The sequence below is a fragment of the Dermacentor variabilis genome, chromosome 8 (genome assembly GCF_050947875.1).
Source record: "Dermacentor variabilis isolate Ectoservices chromosome 8, ASM5094787v1, whole genome shotgun sequence".
Lineage (NCBI taxonomy): Eukaryota > Metazoa > Arthropoda > Arachnida > Ixodida > Ixodidae > Dermacentor > Dermacentor variabilis.
In genome coordinates, this window is record NC_134575.1 from 137,788,766 (window position 1) to 137,807,012 (window position 18,247).

The following is an 18,247-nucleotide window of genomic DNA, read 5'->3' on the forward strand; positions in this document are numbered from 1 at the left end:
TTATAGAACTAGAACTAGAAAAAAAGAATGCAGTAATTGGAGAGCGCCGTGCTGCGCGAGTCGCAGTAAGTGTGCGAAAAATTCGTAAGAACGTAGCAGAGAAGCACACGCGATGTATTGCAGTGAAGCATACCAAGAGTGCAAAGGGGTACTTTAACGAAACAAAATGTGTTCCCTAATTATACATGCGCGCAATCGCAGTCTTCTGTCACAGTAAGAGCATCGAGACGCCTAATAATCGTACTGGCAGGCTTTAAAAGATATTTCGATTGTGGCTATAACAATTTGAACCCTTGAGGAAAGTTAAAACCATGCATTCGTGTTTTCGAGGTGCCAAATTTTTCGGCCATTTTTGTGGTCTACGGAGTCGGAAAAAAACGAACGTTGACTCTCTTTGCTCACATTTATAGCAAGCATACTTATTCTTGATTCCCATTACAGTTTGTCGGCATAGTGTGCATAGGGGCTGCGAATTTGTGACTGGGAAGCTGGTGACAAAGCCATGACGAGTGGTACGACAGCCATAGATTACACCATTTCCTGCACCCTTTCAAAAAATGGCTGCCACCTACAAACGCTGTAGAGCCTGGTCTATATTTACCCAAAACATTACTGTCTTACAGAAGTTCTGAGAATGGAAAGCAGTTGCCTCTGAAACCTAGCTGGCATTACCTTGTAGCGCAAGACACCCAAAACATCTATTCATTTTTCAAATAGTGCTAAAGATGACTAAGTTGACTCATGGAAAAACTCAGGGCAACATATTTATTATGTACAGAGAAACAATAGCAATCGTGCTCAGTCAAGAAAAAAGATGTTCTGGAACTGGCTGGCACATAGCCTCTTGACTTCATCTGTCAAAGGAATAAACAAGAAGTAAGAAAATATTAGGCTAAGCAATTCGAAGTTGAGCACCACAGTACTGCATCTTATGACATTCATACAGTAAACCAAATGTAATTTGACATGCAACAGAAACCAATCTCGTTCAAGCAAAGCACTCTGCACCAGAGCTGTCCAGCTCTAGCAGTGTTCCACCCGCAACAACAAATGACCACTATCATAGCAATGTGACGACAATAAAACATAGGAGTATGAAGAAAGCACCAAAGCATGTATTGAACCCAGGACCTTTCCTCTCGAATTGGCCCTCCAGCAAACTGTGCCGGGACAACATGAAGTGTGATTGCTAATACACCAGAAATAACTAATTCAGCATCATTTACACTCCATGTGACAATATGAGAGCCTGGAGTTATGCACTATATATCCTGTGTGCTTTTTGGCACCTATGATGAGCACTGAGCTGAATATGGCAACACAGTTCTGCAGAACACAGCGAAGTGAGGAATGCTCATGATAGTGAAAATTGTCATCCATCCTGCTCTACCACAACACTACAAAAGAAACCTATATCAGGCTTTCAGAAAGATTCGCACTGATAAAAAATTTGTCCTGGTTTGGTTAGCTCTGCCATCTGAGCTAACCAGGAGACTAGCAGAGTAAAACCGAATTTATTTACAACTTAAAGTACCACAACGCACCGCAATCATGCCACTGGGTTTCCTTTGTAACATTATGCTACATTTGGATGAATGACAATTTTCCTTTTCATTCGTGTCCAGCTGCTTATGATTTCGTACTTACAATATTTTTTTTTACCTTCATGCCCTAAGTTTGTGGGTGCATGCATACCATGTGTCTTATTTTGCCCCTTCTACTTGGGTCTTCCAAGACTGCAGTATTAGCCAAACCTGATTACCATATTTACTCGAATGTAACGCAAGACCCGACTTTCCAGTCACCGAAATGTAATGAGAGATGAACGGAAAAAGAAATGGTACCTTTATTAAAAGAATCACAGTTAAGAAACTAGTCTTTTCTTCTCTCATCATCATCTTGGGAGGAGGCAGAGCTTTCCTTCGGCGGCATTCTCGGGTAATCACTTTTTAAGATAGTTTCATTATCGCAAAATTGAACGTGACTTGGCACTGAATGCCAAGAGTGTTGGCCATACAGTGATATAGTTCAAGTATCCGGTACAGGAACGAGCTGAGCCTGGTGAAAGCGAAACTACCTCTGAAAGTGATCGCCTGAGGATGAAATAATGTTCTGTGCCATGGAACTCGCTTCAGATTAAGCAGTTATTAAAAGACCGCACAACCATTTCATTCAAGGGCAGTAGCATGCCCCTACGAGGTCCAGATATGGAGTACTTTCAACCAGCCTCGCAATTAGAGGCCCTTGTTCTGATCCCACCATCCACGTAATACACAACTCGTTGACGGTGAGCCGTCGAGCCGCGGTGGAGTTTCCCAGCTCCTCGACCATCAAAATTGCTCGTCTCTCGAAGCAGGCATCATACTGAACGTGCTGCATTGCCATAACGTTGTGAATCAACCGAGTCGAAATGTGAAAGGCCGCAGCGAACTGCAGCACCGTGACTGTAACACCAGTCGCAAGCACAGCAAAAATGGCATTGATTCCAACAAAAAAACAAGTTTTGACTTTTGACGGCTTGTCTATGGAATAAATCAAGTCGTAAAGACGTAAAGAGACAGGTTGCCTAAGTAGTGTTTTATAAACTGCGGGATTTAGAATATTCGTTTTACAAAGAGTCAATTTTGCCATTATTCAAACGTGAGCATAGATTTCAAATCACGAAAATTATGAAAGAAAACTGGCATTACGATGAGTTTTTAATAATAATAATACAGTAAATCCGGTACGCTGAACCCTGTTACAACCTGCTTTCCCTTCGTTTTTTCAGAAAAGTCGATTGTGAGCTTTTTGCCTATTTAAAAGTGCAATTCATGGAAAGAAGTTTCGCTAAAAAGTTTTTAATGTATTATTTCTTTTAAAAGATATCTAGTCTGTAAAACCCAAACTGGAAGTACCGGTTAAAGTGTAATATAAACGTGCCCGAATTGTATAGCATTTTTGTTTTATGCATTTAGCGTTATTCGTAGGGGTGTGTGAATATTAGAAAATTATCACATATTATATCTTTAAATTCCTATTCGATTCGAAAAATCGATATTAAAAAATGTTAGATTATTCGGTTGGATATGAATATTCAAATCAAATCAAATATAGTGCTTGCTGTGTGGGATCAACGGTTCTTAGCATTTGTTTTTATTTAATGTAAGAATATCAGGGCAATCTTGTGTTGAATTTTGCGATCATTTCGTGCTGCTAGCGAAATTTTTCCTGTAAGACATACTTAGCCACTGAACGCCTAAACTGTGCGAGAAAGCAAGCTTCTCAGTAGCAAGGGGCACGTCCTTGCGGACAGCAAGGGTGCACTTTTAGAGCGCAGCTCGTAGGCGCCAGTTTCTATGGCGAACGTCGGTGACGGCTTGACCAAGCGAAGGAGCACAGCGAAGGATGAAATAGTGAACGTGGAGCACAGCAGGGGATGAAAGACGCGAGGAGGAAAGCGGAGGAGGAGGGTTAAAACATGTTGGTGGGATAGTTGGTTTGCATGTTGGTGGGATAGTTGGTTTGAATCCATGACAGAGTATGTAAGTGCAACTGAACGAGGATGTAGAAAGAAATAGATAGATAGAGGCAGTGCTACTTTCAACTATATATTTTTATTTTCCCACGCATCAATAAATATATACCGAAGGAGTGGAAACAAACGAAACAGCAAAAAGGAACATTTAGTGGAGCATGTCGATGAACCGTACACATGTCCAAGGCATGGTCAAAGTGCACACTGCAATGGTTACAACTATAAACTGAGGAATCATATCTTTTTTTTTGCAGATAGCGACACTGAAGGCTTGCTCACGCACCTTTCTTCTAATTTTGCCATATCATAGGCCTCCACAATCTCCCTTGTCTTCCTGCGATGAGCCCTATACAAAATAGAAGTACTTTCAAACATGGGTTTGCAGGGACAATCTCTACAACGAATGCCCAAATCACCCAAGATTACCCTAGTGGTGTTATACTGATGCTCTTTTGGTCTCACATTGATGCATCTGCCAGTTCCACCACAATATGTTCTTCTGCACAAAAACGGAATGGCATAGGCAATGTTATGAGTGCAGGTTACAAATTGTTTGCAATGTTGAGTAGCAGATGCATTCCTTTTGTTATTCTCTGAATTAACCTGTTTGCATAGCTTCCGTAGATGCTCAGGGGCAGGGAAAACCATGTCCACTCCAACTCTTCTGCTATTCTTCTGAGATTAGGTGAAATACAATGAATGTATACAATGTATACAATGAATGTATGCTACAATGAACTGTTTCCCTTTGATGCATTTTTACGCTTCCTGCTCAAGCCCTCCACAATAGAGGTGGGCATACACGACAGGTAATCAGAATCTGCCAGGTGCTTGGCCTGATCTCTGAAACTGGTTTCCACTTTGTGGTCACATGACTTCATCAAAGGATTATTGAAACACGATGTCACTACTGCGCGTTTTACGAGTTTTGAATGAGCAGAATGAAATGGTAGGACTGGCCTACTGCCTCTCGCCTGTTAACTCCAGCAGACCATTTGGGGTGAAAAGTACAATCCCATGTCTAAAAACCTTATGAACTTCCCTCCATGCATCAACGACAAAGGAGAGACAACACTTCAGTAAATCAGGTTACAGTTTTTGAGACCACCAAGTCAAAATGACCTGATTCGTTGTTCAAAACAATTTAAAAAAAGGCCAACAAATCTGAACGCTTTCACGACATCAGTATTGTTTTTCAGGTGTTCATCATGAACCTGGTCACGGTTAGCTAAATATAAGTTAATTAAGCAGGGAGCAATGCATGACCCAATGCACATGCCATCTTTTCGCTTGACAACATTTCCCTCCCAAGTCACATAAGTCAAGTTAACATAAAAACTAAGAAGTTCTATAAATCTGTCGCAAGTCAAACTGGAAGCATTTTGAAATTGAACCGCTCCAACCTTGTCAATGCAGTCAGTTACACATTTCATCACGTCATTCTGTGGGAGGGAATAGTACAGGTCTTTTAAGTCAATAGAAAAAGTGTCAATGTTCCTGTCTTGCCAGTCTTTAAAGAATTCCACCACTTGTCCAGACTTAGTTACCAAAAATTGGTCATTGATTGGCAAGACCTTTAAGTACTTCTGTAAAAACATCACTACATGTTTCTGCGAGGTTGCATTCTCTGACACTATCACTTGGAGGGGACATTCTGGCTTGTGCATTTTTGCTGAGAAAAACAAATCAAGGTCCCCTGTCAGGATTGGGGGCTCAATCCCATTGCTCGTAACACGTTGTCAAGATTGGAGTCCGGCATGAATTCGAAGGTAGCTGGCCCATGCCGTCGTCCAACTTATCCACGCTGAGGACGTTGATGAAGGGAAGCACTGCTTCTCATCGAGAACGAGGAATAAGGGTTTATTTACAGTATTTACATGCAGTTCATCAGTCTAGCACGACTGCTTGAGAGATTGTCTCAGTCTAACATGATCGCTTAAGAAAGTGTGTCGAGCATCCGCACAACAGCAGTTTTTAAACACTCGGTCCTCCCGCGATACAAGGTGACACGAACATTCGTTTAGTCCTCGTAAACTAGCCGCCTCTCCGCGGGACGGTTTACACACACACATGCACACACACACGTGTTCACGGTCCGAAACCGACACCACACGAATTTTGTAGAACTCGGAGCCGTCCCGGGTAGTGCGCCCAGGTAGCACATTGTCTTGCGTCTTGGTCGGCACGTGGGAAGGAGCCCACGACGACGTTCCCGCGGCAACTCCCCCACCCATAGCAGAATAGGTCCGCGTTGTCGTGTTGCACACAAAGCCTGCTTCGTCGAACTCCTTCAGCCACAACGGCAACGAGGCTGGAGCGTAACGGTGGCGGTTTCAGCACAAAGCCTGCTTCGTCAAACGCATCCTAGCTGAAGCGACGGAGAGTGGAGGACGTGCATATTGTTCCCGACACAAAGTCGACTTAGTCACGCCGTGGCTAGAGGTTGGCGGCGGCATTCCAAGATAAGGTTGCCACCGCTGGCATAAATGGCTGGCAAACTTGCACTGCAGCTGGCCGTTCTTAACACTCCTTTGTGCGTTTTTTGATAGACTGGGATAAGCCATTTTGTTTGAAACTTTTCCAGAGCTTCTTTGCTTCATTTTGTACTTTCTGCGTTGTCTTTGTGAACCCTGAAAGTTGGCGAAATGGCTTCATGACCCTTTGAATTATACATCGTTCTGTTGATAGCCACGAAACCACCCTCCTTATCAGCGGCGATAAGTGTCAGCGCATTATCTTTCATGACCATAACAGTCTTATTCATGGAGAACCTTTCGCCAAGAGGTCAGGACTGCGTTAGTACATCCACTCCCTGTGATACACACCTTTCAGACTCGGCTTGAGATGCTCGCTTTGATTTGCAAACTTTGGCCCATAATTGAGTACTTGCTGTACCTTGTCCGGTAGTGCCATGTCACCAACTATGTGTACCTGGCTCATTGATGCTGAAGGCTTCTTCTGTGCTCCCTGCCTCAAGCTTGGCAAAGCATGCTGCCATAGGAATTCCGTTGTGCGGTCGACAATGCGGGAGAACTGTCACCAAGAGTGCTCACTTGTTGCAGGTTTCAGAAGTAGCCGCAACTTTTCTCTGTAGATTCACACTTTCGCTGCCATTCTGAGCACATCAGTTTCCAGATCCTAATCCAGTGGTTAGTTTAGGTCTGACAGCAACTGAATAATGTGAGAACTTCAGCTCGCAGAATTTTGTGTGAGATGCAGAAGCCCAGCATGTGACCTCTGCAAGCTGCTGAAGCAATCAGTGGAACGATGCAGCATGGTTCAATAAGATATCATGGTGGAATGCCCAATGCATTAGAAATGTAAAGAGTTTGTAACCTGGACTCATAATGTTGTTAATGTCATTCCACTTTCGTGCAGAAGAAGTTATGTTGGTCAAACTGGCAGATGCATCAATGAGAGACTAAAAGAGCATCACATGAGCATCACTCAGGTCATTTGGGCGTTCAGTGCCGAGACTGTCCCTGCAAATCCATCTTTGAAAGTACACTTCTATTTTGTATAGGGCTCATAGCAGGATGACAAGGGAGATTATGAAATTCCGAAATTAGAAGAAAGGTACGTGAGCAATCAATCAGTGTCGCCATCTGAAAAAGAGATACGATTCCTCGGTTTATTACGGTAACTACTGCAGTATATGTTTTGACCATGCCTTGGACACCTGTACGGTTCATTGACATGCACCACTGAATGTTTTTTTCCTCTCTCGTTTGTTTCCGCTCATATCGTATATATTTATCAATGTGTTCGAAAATAAAAATCTATAGTTGAAAGTAGTGCTGTCTCTGTGTGTCTGTTTCTTTCTATGTCTTCATTCAGTTGTGCTTACATGCTCTATCATTGAGGAGGAGAGTGCAGTGGAACCATGAGGTGGAAAGCAGATGAGGAGAGTATGGCGAAAGCGTGACAAGAAAAACCTTGCATGGTGACAATGGCTACGATATGGCACCAGACCAGCGCACATTGTCAGGGAGGTCTGTCTGCAGAGGCTGCTGTGAATCGTGCTCACACATCATACACACGCTGCTTCTCGCGACCTCCAGATTAGCCAGGCAATCGTGCGATACTTGGCTCAGTTTGCAACATGCCACATGAGACAGATTATCTGTGCCAGCCCATATATCGCGAAATGAAAACACGTATAGAGCTGTGTTCAAATTTTGCATAAGAGAACATCGTAATCGTCAATGAATTCTTTCTTTTTTTTTTTTTTTTTTTTGCAGTGCCACCTCCAAGTCTGAGCTTATTGCTTCACAGCAAATGCAATGAGTGACGATTGGCACAGGGTCAAATCCACCCCATTTTTCTGGCATTTATGAGGTATAATAAGGCACAGGCTGGTGAGGATGGCTCGTGGGAATTACTAAATTTTCCAAGTTAACATCAGCCAAATACAGACTGTTTTAGTTTTTTAACATTGACAATGTAACTGCAATGTTCCGAAATAGAAAATGAACCCAACTTGCCAATAAATGCATGTGCATATCAGTAGTCTCAAAATTCGATTCGATATTCGTTGCTAAGTATTCATATTTTATTCGTATTCAAAGATTTTGGTATTCACACACCCCTAGTTATTAGTAAGTTTAAACAAGTAATATAAAGGTCTTAGGGCATTTTTAGCATGTTTCCATTTCTTAGAAACATCCACTCACACACAACGAGGGTGCATGATGCTGAAAACAAGCTTAGTTTACACTTTGCATGCTTTTTGCTCGTCTAAGGAACACTGGTCTCCTTCATTGTGTTTATAAGTTATAGTTTCCTCATTTAACTTGATAGCTAACCCAACTGTGAAGTTGAGAGCGCAAAGGAAAAGGAAACAAAATTTTGATGGGAATCAATAGTAAAAGCCACCGTGTATGATGAACCCAGTAACGGGAGTGGCTCAGAAATTTAACCATTCCCTGGGAACTTGGAATGTAGAGAGTGGCTGCAGTATCTTGCAGACAACCTCTGCACTGGAAGGAAACAAGCATACATCTTGGAATTCTGTTAAACATCGTCTCACCTTGAATGAGCACTCCAGTGTTATGATTTGGCAAAGGGCAATAAAAGATACCTACATCAGCCTTCCATTTACTCTCTATAAAATGATCTGTGCCATTTCAACAATGAATAGAGAGGCACACTTGATAAACTGAAACGAGTTAGAATAGCACCCTGGCTTTACACAATCAAAACTTGTCCCATAAATCACCAGCTGCTCAAAGCAAAGGCCTTTTGTCACAGTACTCGTGCTCTAAAACAAGCTAGAAAAAGAAAGACGAAGAGCCACACAGGTAAAACCAAAAATACATAAACGTCCAGAGGACATGAGAATCTGGAGGATTCCAGGTCTCCTGAATGTTTTCTGTGTGCATTTGCTTCAATCATTTCATTGCTGAATTTCACAGAATTGATTTTTGCAATTTTTTCATATGTATATGGGCCAACCTGTGAACTTTACCATTCGTAAAGATCCCGTGAACATGACAAAAAGGAGGTAGGGGCTATAGCTAAAATTTTTTAAAGGTTTGTCCTGAGTGCACACATTCTGTGGGATACATGTGCACAATGGTTAGATGCAGCAAACTTGGAGCAGTAGAGAAAGCAATGCATAGTCTTTTGATCACAGTGACTTTGGCAGTGAAATTGCTGTTGCCAATTTAGCCTGCTCAGGAACTTCCTTGAACAACCTTGCTTAAGTGAGTACCCATCTGGTATGTTGCATCTTGTGCTGCAACAACAGGGCAGCGTAGGTATCATTAAAGTTGCTTTCTTCTATGTATTTATTGTTTTACAATTGTGTGCCAACCCATCTCAAGACCTTAAGAATTAACAAAGTACTCCTCTGGTGTCCTCTCACAAACATTTTTCTAAGAGTATGTTGGAGGGAAACTAGGAAAACTTGTACTCCTCTGGTGTCCTCTCACAAACATTTTTCTAAGAGTATGTTGGAAAGAAACTAGGAAACCTTGTTTGCAAGCAGCATCTATTTATCACATAACATGAAGTGAGATTTGTAAAATCATAGAACAAGCCTAATTTATAAAATTTATGACAATTTCAGGAGAACTGGCAGGTACGCGTACACGAACAAGTATAAATTTTCGAGTGAAGATTTTTAAATTAAATCTTTGGACACACATCTCTCACATATAATTGGGTGCACCACGAACCACAACAAATAAAACTGTATGGGATCATTTTACAGAGCCCTACCTTATAGCAAGGCATATCTATTGCAAGAGCATGTAGCTTTCTTTTTATTTCATCATCACTCGCCCAGGATCGTTCAGACCTTGTTATCGTACCTGCCAACTTGAGCATGTTGAAATTCAGAAGATTTGCCAGGTGGGGCTACAGCAACATCACAAACAGCTTTGAATGGCTGCCACTGCAGTTATTAGACCCTTTTCCACCAATACATTTACCATATGCTTTACCAAATAACGTGACTGTATTATGCCGAAGGTAACTTAAGGGTACCAGACATCATGCAATGTGTATTAGACCTTTCCCACATGTGTGCTCCCCAATGCATGTCTCAATATGAAGCAAATTGAGCTTGAGTTAGATTGCCTACATGCAAATGGCTTGAATTTAAATCTGATTTTGGTTAGATACTTAGCGCATAATGACAACTGTGATGCGAATGTGCTGCCTCATGCACAGTCGCATCCACATGCCTTCGGTGGCCCCAAAAGGCGCCTTTTAAAATATTCTGCGAGGTTGCTGCGGCAGCATGTCAGCTTGAGAAATCCAAAAGAAACACTGGAGCGAGATCGCCTCAAGCATCTTGCAACGTACTTCCCACTGGCTTGCACAAGAAAACCGCATGTCCGTCAGCCTTGCTTTTATGCAAAGCTTGCCAACATCCCTCTCCAAGGCATCCACGTGCTCCACGTAGTGAAGCAAAAGATCCCTCACGGACCTCATCTACAGTACCTCTTGCAGGGGCAATGTTGAGACAGCCTGCCCTACCGCGTCAGCGTTGCCGTTGTGGCCGTCACTGTTGCTATCCGATGCAGGCACATTCGTGACGATTGCCTCAACACTTAGACCACTTCGTTTCCAAATCTATAGCAGTGCACTTTCTTTTCATCAGCAACGTCGTGCATTGCCGATGATCAGCGGGTGGATCTATCGCGGAAGGGGATTATTTCAGAGCACGGCTCTGGGAACACCGCCAGCAGTGTTATCAGTGCAGTTGGCATGGTTCATTTGTGTTTCAGAGTGTGGTGCGGTGCAGAGCTATGGGCGCAGTCCATTCCTGTTCGGAAGGGTGGAAGACAACGGAAGAGATGCACGTGAGGCTGGCGTGTATAACTCATGGAGAGTAAAGCACGGCGGCAGTTTCGGGTGGCGAGTAATCGTGCAGTGGCTCGCATCTCACTTTTTCTTTTTTTCTTTTCGAGGATTTCGCATTCCATTACCTTTTGGCACGGACACCCAGCAGCCAGACTTTATCTTTATAACCGATAATGCGGCATGGGGACATTGTAGTAACTGGGTTATTTCCCCATAGAAAACATACAGATGTTGACGGCGCAGCAGCTTTTCATCACTATAACTATAACTGATATATTGTTAACACTGGTATTGTTATAAGTGGGTTTGACTGTAATCAAGGGCCATGTACATGTTTCATGCAGGTGGCTAATTTTCACTCTTAATATGTTTCACCGCATAACACGGCTCTATTGCGGCGAAACTGACTAAAGAGAACCGATGCTTGTGCACCTTTTTCGACCCCAATGTAACTGTAGCCCTGTGCTCGGTTTCAGGTAGGTTTTAAGCGGTGCACACCTCCTCTTGTGCTTCGCCTGCTGCTCTGCTCATGTTATCGCCCAATATGATTGTGCAACCTCGGTCGCTTGTTGGAATGTATCGGTCATTGCGACGCATACATTTATCGTCTTCGCAGCAACTTGAGTGACCGCCATATTCAAATGAAATGTTAGATGCAGGAACATTACAGGATTGTGATGTACAAACGTGAGCATAATACATGGGAGTCAATGGGATTTGCGTCAGGACTGCAAAAATGCGATGTAGCAGCCTGGAAATTGCAATGGCGAGAAATGTAACAAAGGTCCACTCTACATAATCTGTAGTCTTCCCCTTCTCTCAAGAAACCTTTTCAGTGGTATAGCCTCATAGATAAAAACCTCGTTAAAATGAAATCACGTCTGACACAAAAATAAGTTCGTTATATCCGATATTCGTTATTAACATATACCTGTTACACTGTAATAGGAGCAATAATTTTTTTACTTCGTTAAGTCTGATAATTATTTATATCTGTTCGTTATATTGAGGTTCAACTGTACTTAAATGGACATTCATTTGAATTTCCACCCATTTTCTGAGCTCACATTGGTGTAATATTTTGCAGACACGATTGAACTTGTTTGCTTGGAACACATAAACCTGGTAATGAGCACTTTAAAATGTTGATATGCACAACTCATATAGCATCCTTTATGAAAAAGGAATCTGTGAAAAACAACGGAAGAAAAAAATGACAAAATATGGCACACCATGTATCTGGATGATGTTGGCGCTCTTCTGGTTGAGCACGACGTAAAACTCGCGCTGGTCTGACACCTTGCCGACCACCCACCACTCTGTGGTCGTCTTGGCCGTCATCTCGCCAGCATCCTCGATCCTGCATTGGTGGGATTTACTGGTAATGTGCTTCACATTTGGCAGGCAAAGATAGAATGCTAGGAGTAAGATTAAAGTAAGTTCTGCTATAGAGGTAAGAATAAGCACGGTTCTAGTTACATCGTTTTGCTCACACGCAAAACATAAATGTGTTAAAGAGTAATGAAGAACTTAAAAGTAATAATATATAATAAAAACTAAAATAACACTTTCGTTTGTGCAATCACTAGCACATGTGACAGAAAGAAAAAAAAAGAACAATGAACATGAGTCACTGTTGATGACTGATGCAACAAGACGAAAACTAGCAAAACAAATGCATACAGAAGAACAAGGAGTACAAAGAACAAATCCTAGACTAACATTTGAACATTATCGCTGACATAAACGCCATCCACACTCGTAAAAGGGGGTACTGTAGAAACCAGAGGCTGAGAGAACACACAAACAATGAGGCCTCAGGAGAGGATAATCATTTAGCCCACCATCGCGGTTGCTGTGGTTGTGTTCCAGTAATTAGCTCTGTGAATGGATTGTAAGTTTTTGGCCGAGGCAAAACATGAATAGCCAGAAACATTTTTTAAACCTTCAAGGTTCAAAAGCACAATGACTTATGCGTTAGTGTACTGTTCATTCCTTTAACTGAAAAGGAGTGTTCGTGTCTAGAACCATGAATGTGATTGCAAGTTTAAGTGATAATGTGTGTAACAGATTGCGGTTGTAGTGCTGTCTCGCATGTGCTCAGTGAGACCTCTGTCATTTATGTCAACATTAACTTCAGTTGTTAGCCCATCACTCATGCTGTGTGCGCCATGTCGCTTGTGTATGCATTGTTTTGCTGGTTTTCGTCTTAGTTGGTAGTATTTTGAGCACATGTTCGTACTAAAAGAAATATTTCACTGCACTGAAAGCTGCCCTTCCAAGGCCATTAAATGGCCGTAGTTAAGTACAGATGAACCTTGATACAGTAAACACGGTCATTAAGAATTAGTTACCCTTTCAAAATTTTGCTAGAATTATGGGAATTCTAAATTTTTTTTATAGCAAATCCATTCTAATGTGCCATAGATATACTGTAGTATTTCGATCAAACATTTAAGAAAAGGAAGACGAGAATGAACGTACTAGCTGGGAAACATACGATCCAAAGTAACTAAATGTTTGACACAGGCACCTGTAGTCGACTTCTATGTAATGCGAAGTGTTGCGCGAATCGTTGCAGCTTGAGATGCTGACGCATGCCAAACTGGTAGGGGTCGAGCAGCCTGAGATGTGCGTTGCTGTTATTGCGGCTTTGGCAAGCTTATGATTGTGCTCCTCGAATTCAGCCTGTGTCAGCAGCTTCTTCGAGCGACGCATTTCGGTGGGAACCTTCGACATGCCCACTCGGCACGAATCATTGCAGCACGAGCCACCAATGCACGCAAAGCTGGTGGCGCCCAAGCAACCTGACATGCACGCTGTAGTTTTCCTATTGTGCTGTGTTTTAAGATGGCGGGGGGAAAGAGAAACCGAATTGGGCTGATTGGCGACGGTGGAATACAATGCTGCCAGAGCGAAAAAATGATGCTCACTTTCTGTCGCCTGCAGCAGATTGCGGTGTGTTTGGCCTATCACATATTAAATGCGTGCATTATGCTTCTAACAACACTAACACTACTACGCCCCACGCGCCGTGAAAAATATAAGAGAAGATGCAATAGGGTTGGTGTGAATAGCTGTGAACACAGCGTTTGACGACCAGTGAGGAAATTTGCTGGTACTGGAATAACTAACCGAGTGCGTGCCGGCATATTCACGTGAGACAGGTGGGCGAGTATTGCAGCGAAGTTATTGCGACAGGCAGCACCGTTCTCTTTGTGCACGCCTTGCATCTTTTCTTGCTTAGATGGGATCTAATGGCCAGAAAACGTGTCATACGATCGCACCTTGACAATGTACTGAATGTTGGTGCTAAATGATTGTGTTTTCCAGGAACTGATGGACCGGCAAAAAGGAAGTGTAACTGTAGTGGGTCAATTTCTGTGCACTCAATAGTGGATATTGGAGCCAGAAAATTGTGCATAACAGGACCGTATTAATGAGCTTCTACCGTACTGAATTTCCCAGCGCCTGAGTACGAATGCTATGGGAGCATGCATTAGGCTACTTCGCAGCTCTGTTGGAGTTAGCAGTGGCAAGGTGAGCTCTTGCAACTGCCTATTTATTGCCAATGTTTATACATCTAATGTGCCTAGAGTGTCACTAGATCACTAGAGTGTAGTGGCGTGAACAGTAGGTGGCGTGGCCATTACTGTCCATTACCATTCATTACTCACTCTGCTGGCTACCTATGTACACTCATTTGGTGCTGTGTGATGTGATAATAGCAGAAAATGTGAAAGAAACAGACTGCATTGACATATGCAATGAAGGTTGAAATTACAGTGGACTCTCTTTAAATAGAACCTTAAGGAATGGGGGAAATTGGTTCAGTTTATCAGAAGTTTCATTTACTGAAAGATCTTGCAGAGAGCATTGCATGAATACAAAACCAACCAACCATAATGTTGGCGTTTTGTTTAAGGGGGCAAGAGGCACTCTAAATTATTTTATTTTCTTAAACAATTTTAATGAAATTTCCACAGTTAATGCACATATTTTTACCAACTTATTTCAGAAATTGAATTATTTTATTCCTATGATAAATATTTTTCATGATATCCAAAACAGGATGTTCTTTGTTTAGGTAGGGCCTAATGAGCTAATTAACAGCAACTTGCACGTTAATGTACAGCACACTGAATCGATACTGAATGTTCATAGTGTGTCATAAGCTATGAATTGTTGTTTTAGGCCATTTCTGAGCAAAGTTATATGTTGTGAAACTTAGTCATAGAGAATAACCACTTTGGTAATAGAAAAATATCAAATTGGGCATTTGTTATGACTAAGTTTGACAGCCTATAACTTAGCTTCAAAAAGGCCTAAAACAAAGATTTATAGCTTACGACGCACCATGAACATTCAGAATTGATTCTGTGTGCTGTAAATTGCCTTGCAAGTTCCTGCTAATTGGCTAATTAGGCCTTAAGCAAAGAACATTTTGTTTTGGAGAGAAAATATTTAACATAGAAAAAGATTACTGAATTTTTGGGATAAGCTGGTGAAAATAAATTCACTGTGCAAATTTTATTCAAATCGTTTAAAAAACAAAAAAGTTTTTTAGGTGCCTCGTCCCCCCTTAAGCGGCAGTTCCAATTAAGCCATTTCCATTTATTGAGATTCCACTGAATTCAGCACATTGAGACAGGAAAGAAAGAAGTCTGCCATTGCTGAAGCCTTGAAGGTTCCCCAAAGAACATCTAGCAAGCTTCTAATGTCGAACCAAGAGATTTTGGAGAAGGATCGAGGCAAGCATTCCAAGGTATGGTGTTCGGCCCACCGCATTCAGAACATGTCGAAAAATGTCTGCATAAGTGATTTGTTAACATAAGGGCTTGCAACATTCCGTTGTCGGGGCCAATACTACAGCAGGCTGCATTCATTCTTGATGTAAGGTTTCGGTGAAAGTGGGTAGTGTCCACAGAGCTTCAAGAACCGCTACGACATTGTACGAAAGGCCGTATTGCAAGAAGGCAAGTCTGCTAACACTGATGCAATGAATAAGTGGCTGAAAGAAGAGTGGTCTCAGATTCTTGCCAAGTACCAAGTGAGGGACATTTTGATGAGAACAAAGCAGGCCTCTTTTGGCGAACTGAATAGCAAACTCTTGACATCTGCGGTCAGAAATATTACGATAGCAAGCTGAAGAATCGAAGTCGCATCCATCCTTTGGGGAAGATTGGGTACATTAGTACAATTAGCAATTTTTCTTATGATGAGTGTGTAATTGGTGATGGGGATATGTTTCGTAGGGTATGATTATTATGACAACTATTGTATCCCCATGCCATCTGTGAATTACAAAATATGGGGACATCAGCAGACACACCAAGAGGAAATTTCCTTTCCAACCACAATACCAAATGATACCATGACACAGAATATCTTGTAATCACTGCACTCCAGTTGAAACTCTACCGCAACTCCCACCATTCCTAGTACCTTGGCTGGAACTTTGTTCCAGCCAAAATAGCCATTACCTGCAGTGGCTATCCATCCAGCGACCATGATTGACACAGAGGTGTCTGTTGCAGACGGGGCGGGGTCAGTTCAATAAACAGCAAACGCTCATTATAATGAACAGGACAGAAGAAAAATTCCATATAAGCGGCAATTTGATAAAAGTGACCAACCACTCCATAAAAGCTAAGAAAGTAGAGCTGAAATAGCCCAGCTTCATGAAAGTATAATGTACTGGTGTCAGGTGACGCATTTTTGATTGTGATCAAGCCAGAATGGAATCTAATTTCTCGGTCACAATTGACTTTTTAGGGAAAGCTGCGGGAGGGAGCCAATAGGGTCTTGGTATGGCTGACTTTGGACACACAGAAGGTAGTGCGGAGTAACATTTGCCTGTTCTATCTACAGCGCCACGACCATGGCGACGTTGCCACTCGCCACTGATAACGTGCGGGCGCAGAATGAAAGACAAGGGTGCGCTAATGGAGAGGGTCGCTCACTCGCTTGCTCAGCACGAATAAGCCTCCCGATTAAAACTGAAGGTAACAACGTTGTTTTATTTTGCTGCCCAAGCCAGCCAGCGAGTGTATCCGAGGATGACCGAGGCATATCCGCATCTCCCTGTTGGTGTAGCAGAGTCGCGTGGTTGCGCACGAGCCATTTTCACGGAAACATGCACGAGTACCTATGCAGTGCCAGTCGCACCTTTTATTTATTTATTTATTTATTGACTTTTTTTGCTTGTGCCAGCACCATGACAGTGCCCTTAATTGCGGTGATCGTGGACCTGGTGATCGCAATGATCGGCACACTGCACAGCGGGATCACCACAATCAAACCGAACAAACTGAAAGGGCGAGTGGTGAGGGAAGGCTCATGCAGCGAGAAGCTAGGAGAGGAGGAATGTCGCTACCTTTCCTTTACTCAAGGGGCCTAGGTGCAAAAGGCACTGAGCGCTGGTGAGTGCACACCCACGCACTTCTGATAACACGTCAGCACAGCACGGAGGAAAAGGGTGCACAGGCTGTATGATGGCGTAGCTGGCGACAGAGAGGGTCACTCGCTCGCCTGGTACAAAATTAAAGGCACAGAGTGTCGCCATGAGTGGGCACACACTCCTTGACACTTTACTCTAAGCGGAGCACCCTATCAGTACACTTCAAGTAATCCAGTTTAAAATGCATGCATTTGGGTCAGGACTGAGAGAAATTTCAAATGAAGTGATAATTCTGGTAAAGCGGCTAAGTTCAGTTTATCTTACTAAAAGACTGCCCACTTCAGGGGTATTACTGAAGGGGTGGGTATAAAATTTGATAATGCACAGTCAAGTAATATATACATATACAGTGCAGTCCACTTATAATGATATCAAGAAGAACGAAAAATCCAATTGTTATAACCAATCATCGCTATACCTAGACTGCCATTAAAAAAAAAATAAAAGCTGCCGAACATACCTTTGTAGCTCCAAAACCAAACTTGCCACTTACAATAAAGAATTGACGTTGTGGAAAGAAGGCTGTGAGAAAGAGGATGTTTATTTATACTTCTAAACACCATGGTGAAGCATTAGGCACGCTGAAATAGTCAGAAATCTGCACTTGCTTTCGTGGAAGTTTCAGGCTCACAACTCCGGTGCCCATCGCGTCCAGCGACTGCGCAAACAGTGGCAGCTATAATTTAGCGTGCATGAAATCAATGACTGACTCTATTAATGACACCGCACTTTGCGTGAACAAAGACGGGCCACTGTTAACCTCATCGCCTCCGCCACACAATGCCGCTGTCTGTCACGGCAACGATCGCCCCGTTGGAGATTCTTTACAGAACGAGGCAGCGTTATCTGCACTCAGAAACTCCTCCATCGAAGCACCACCTATTTTAACGCCAATAGCGACGTTCTCCCACAGTTCGGCAATGTCAGCGGCTGCCACCGTGTTGTTTCACACATGTGGG

General features: G+C 42.7%; 1 protein-coding gene across 2 annotated transcripts in view; it reads right to left on the bottom strand.

The window, feature by feature from the left end:
• Positions 1-751: 751 nt before the first annotated feature.
• The window catches only part of Ccz1 (vacuolar fusion protein CCZ1), a 90,895-nt gene continuing 73,399 nt past the window's right edge, over positions 752-18,247 (bottom strand). Inside the window, exons 12-13 of one of the 2 annotated variants that reach the window (XM_075702917.1) lie at positions 12,061-12,188; positions 752-854 (exon numbers count right to left, since the gene is read on the bottom strand). In XM_075702917.1, coding sequence (XP_075559032.1) covers positions 799-854; positions 12,061-12,188 — 184 coding nt within the window. In that variant the 3' untranslated portion in view covers positions 752-798. Of the gene's footprint in view, positions 855-3,577; positions 3,864-12,060; positions 12,189-18,247 lie in introns of those variants that run through there. The other variant, XM_075702918.1, reaches the window with a different exon arrangement.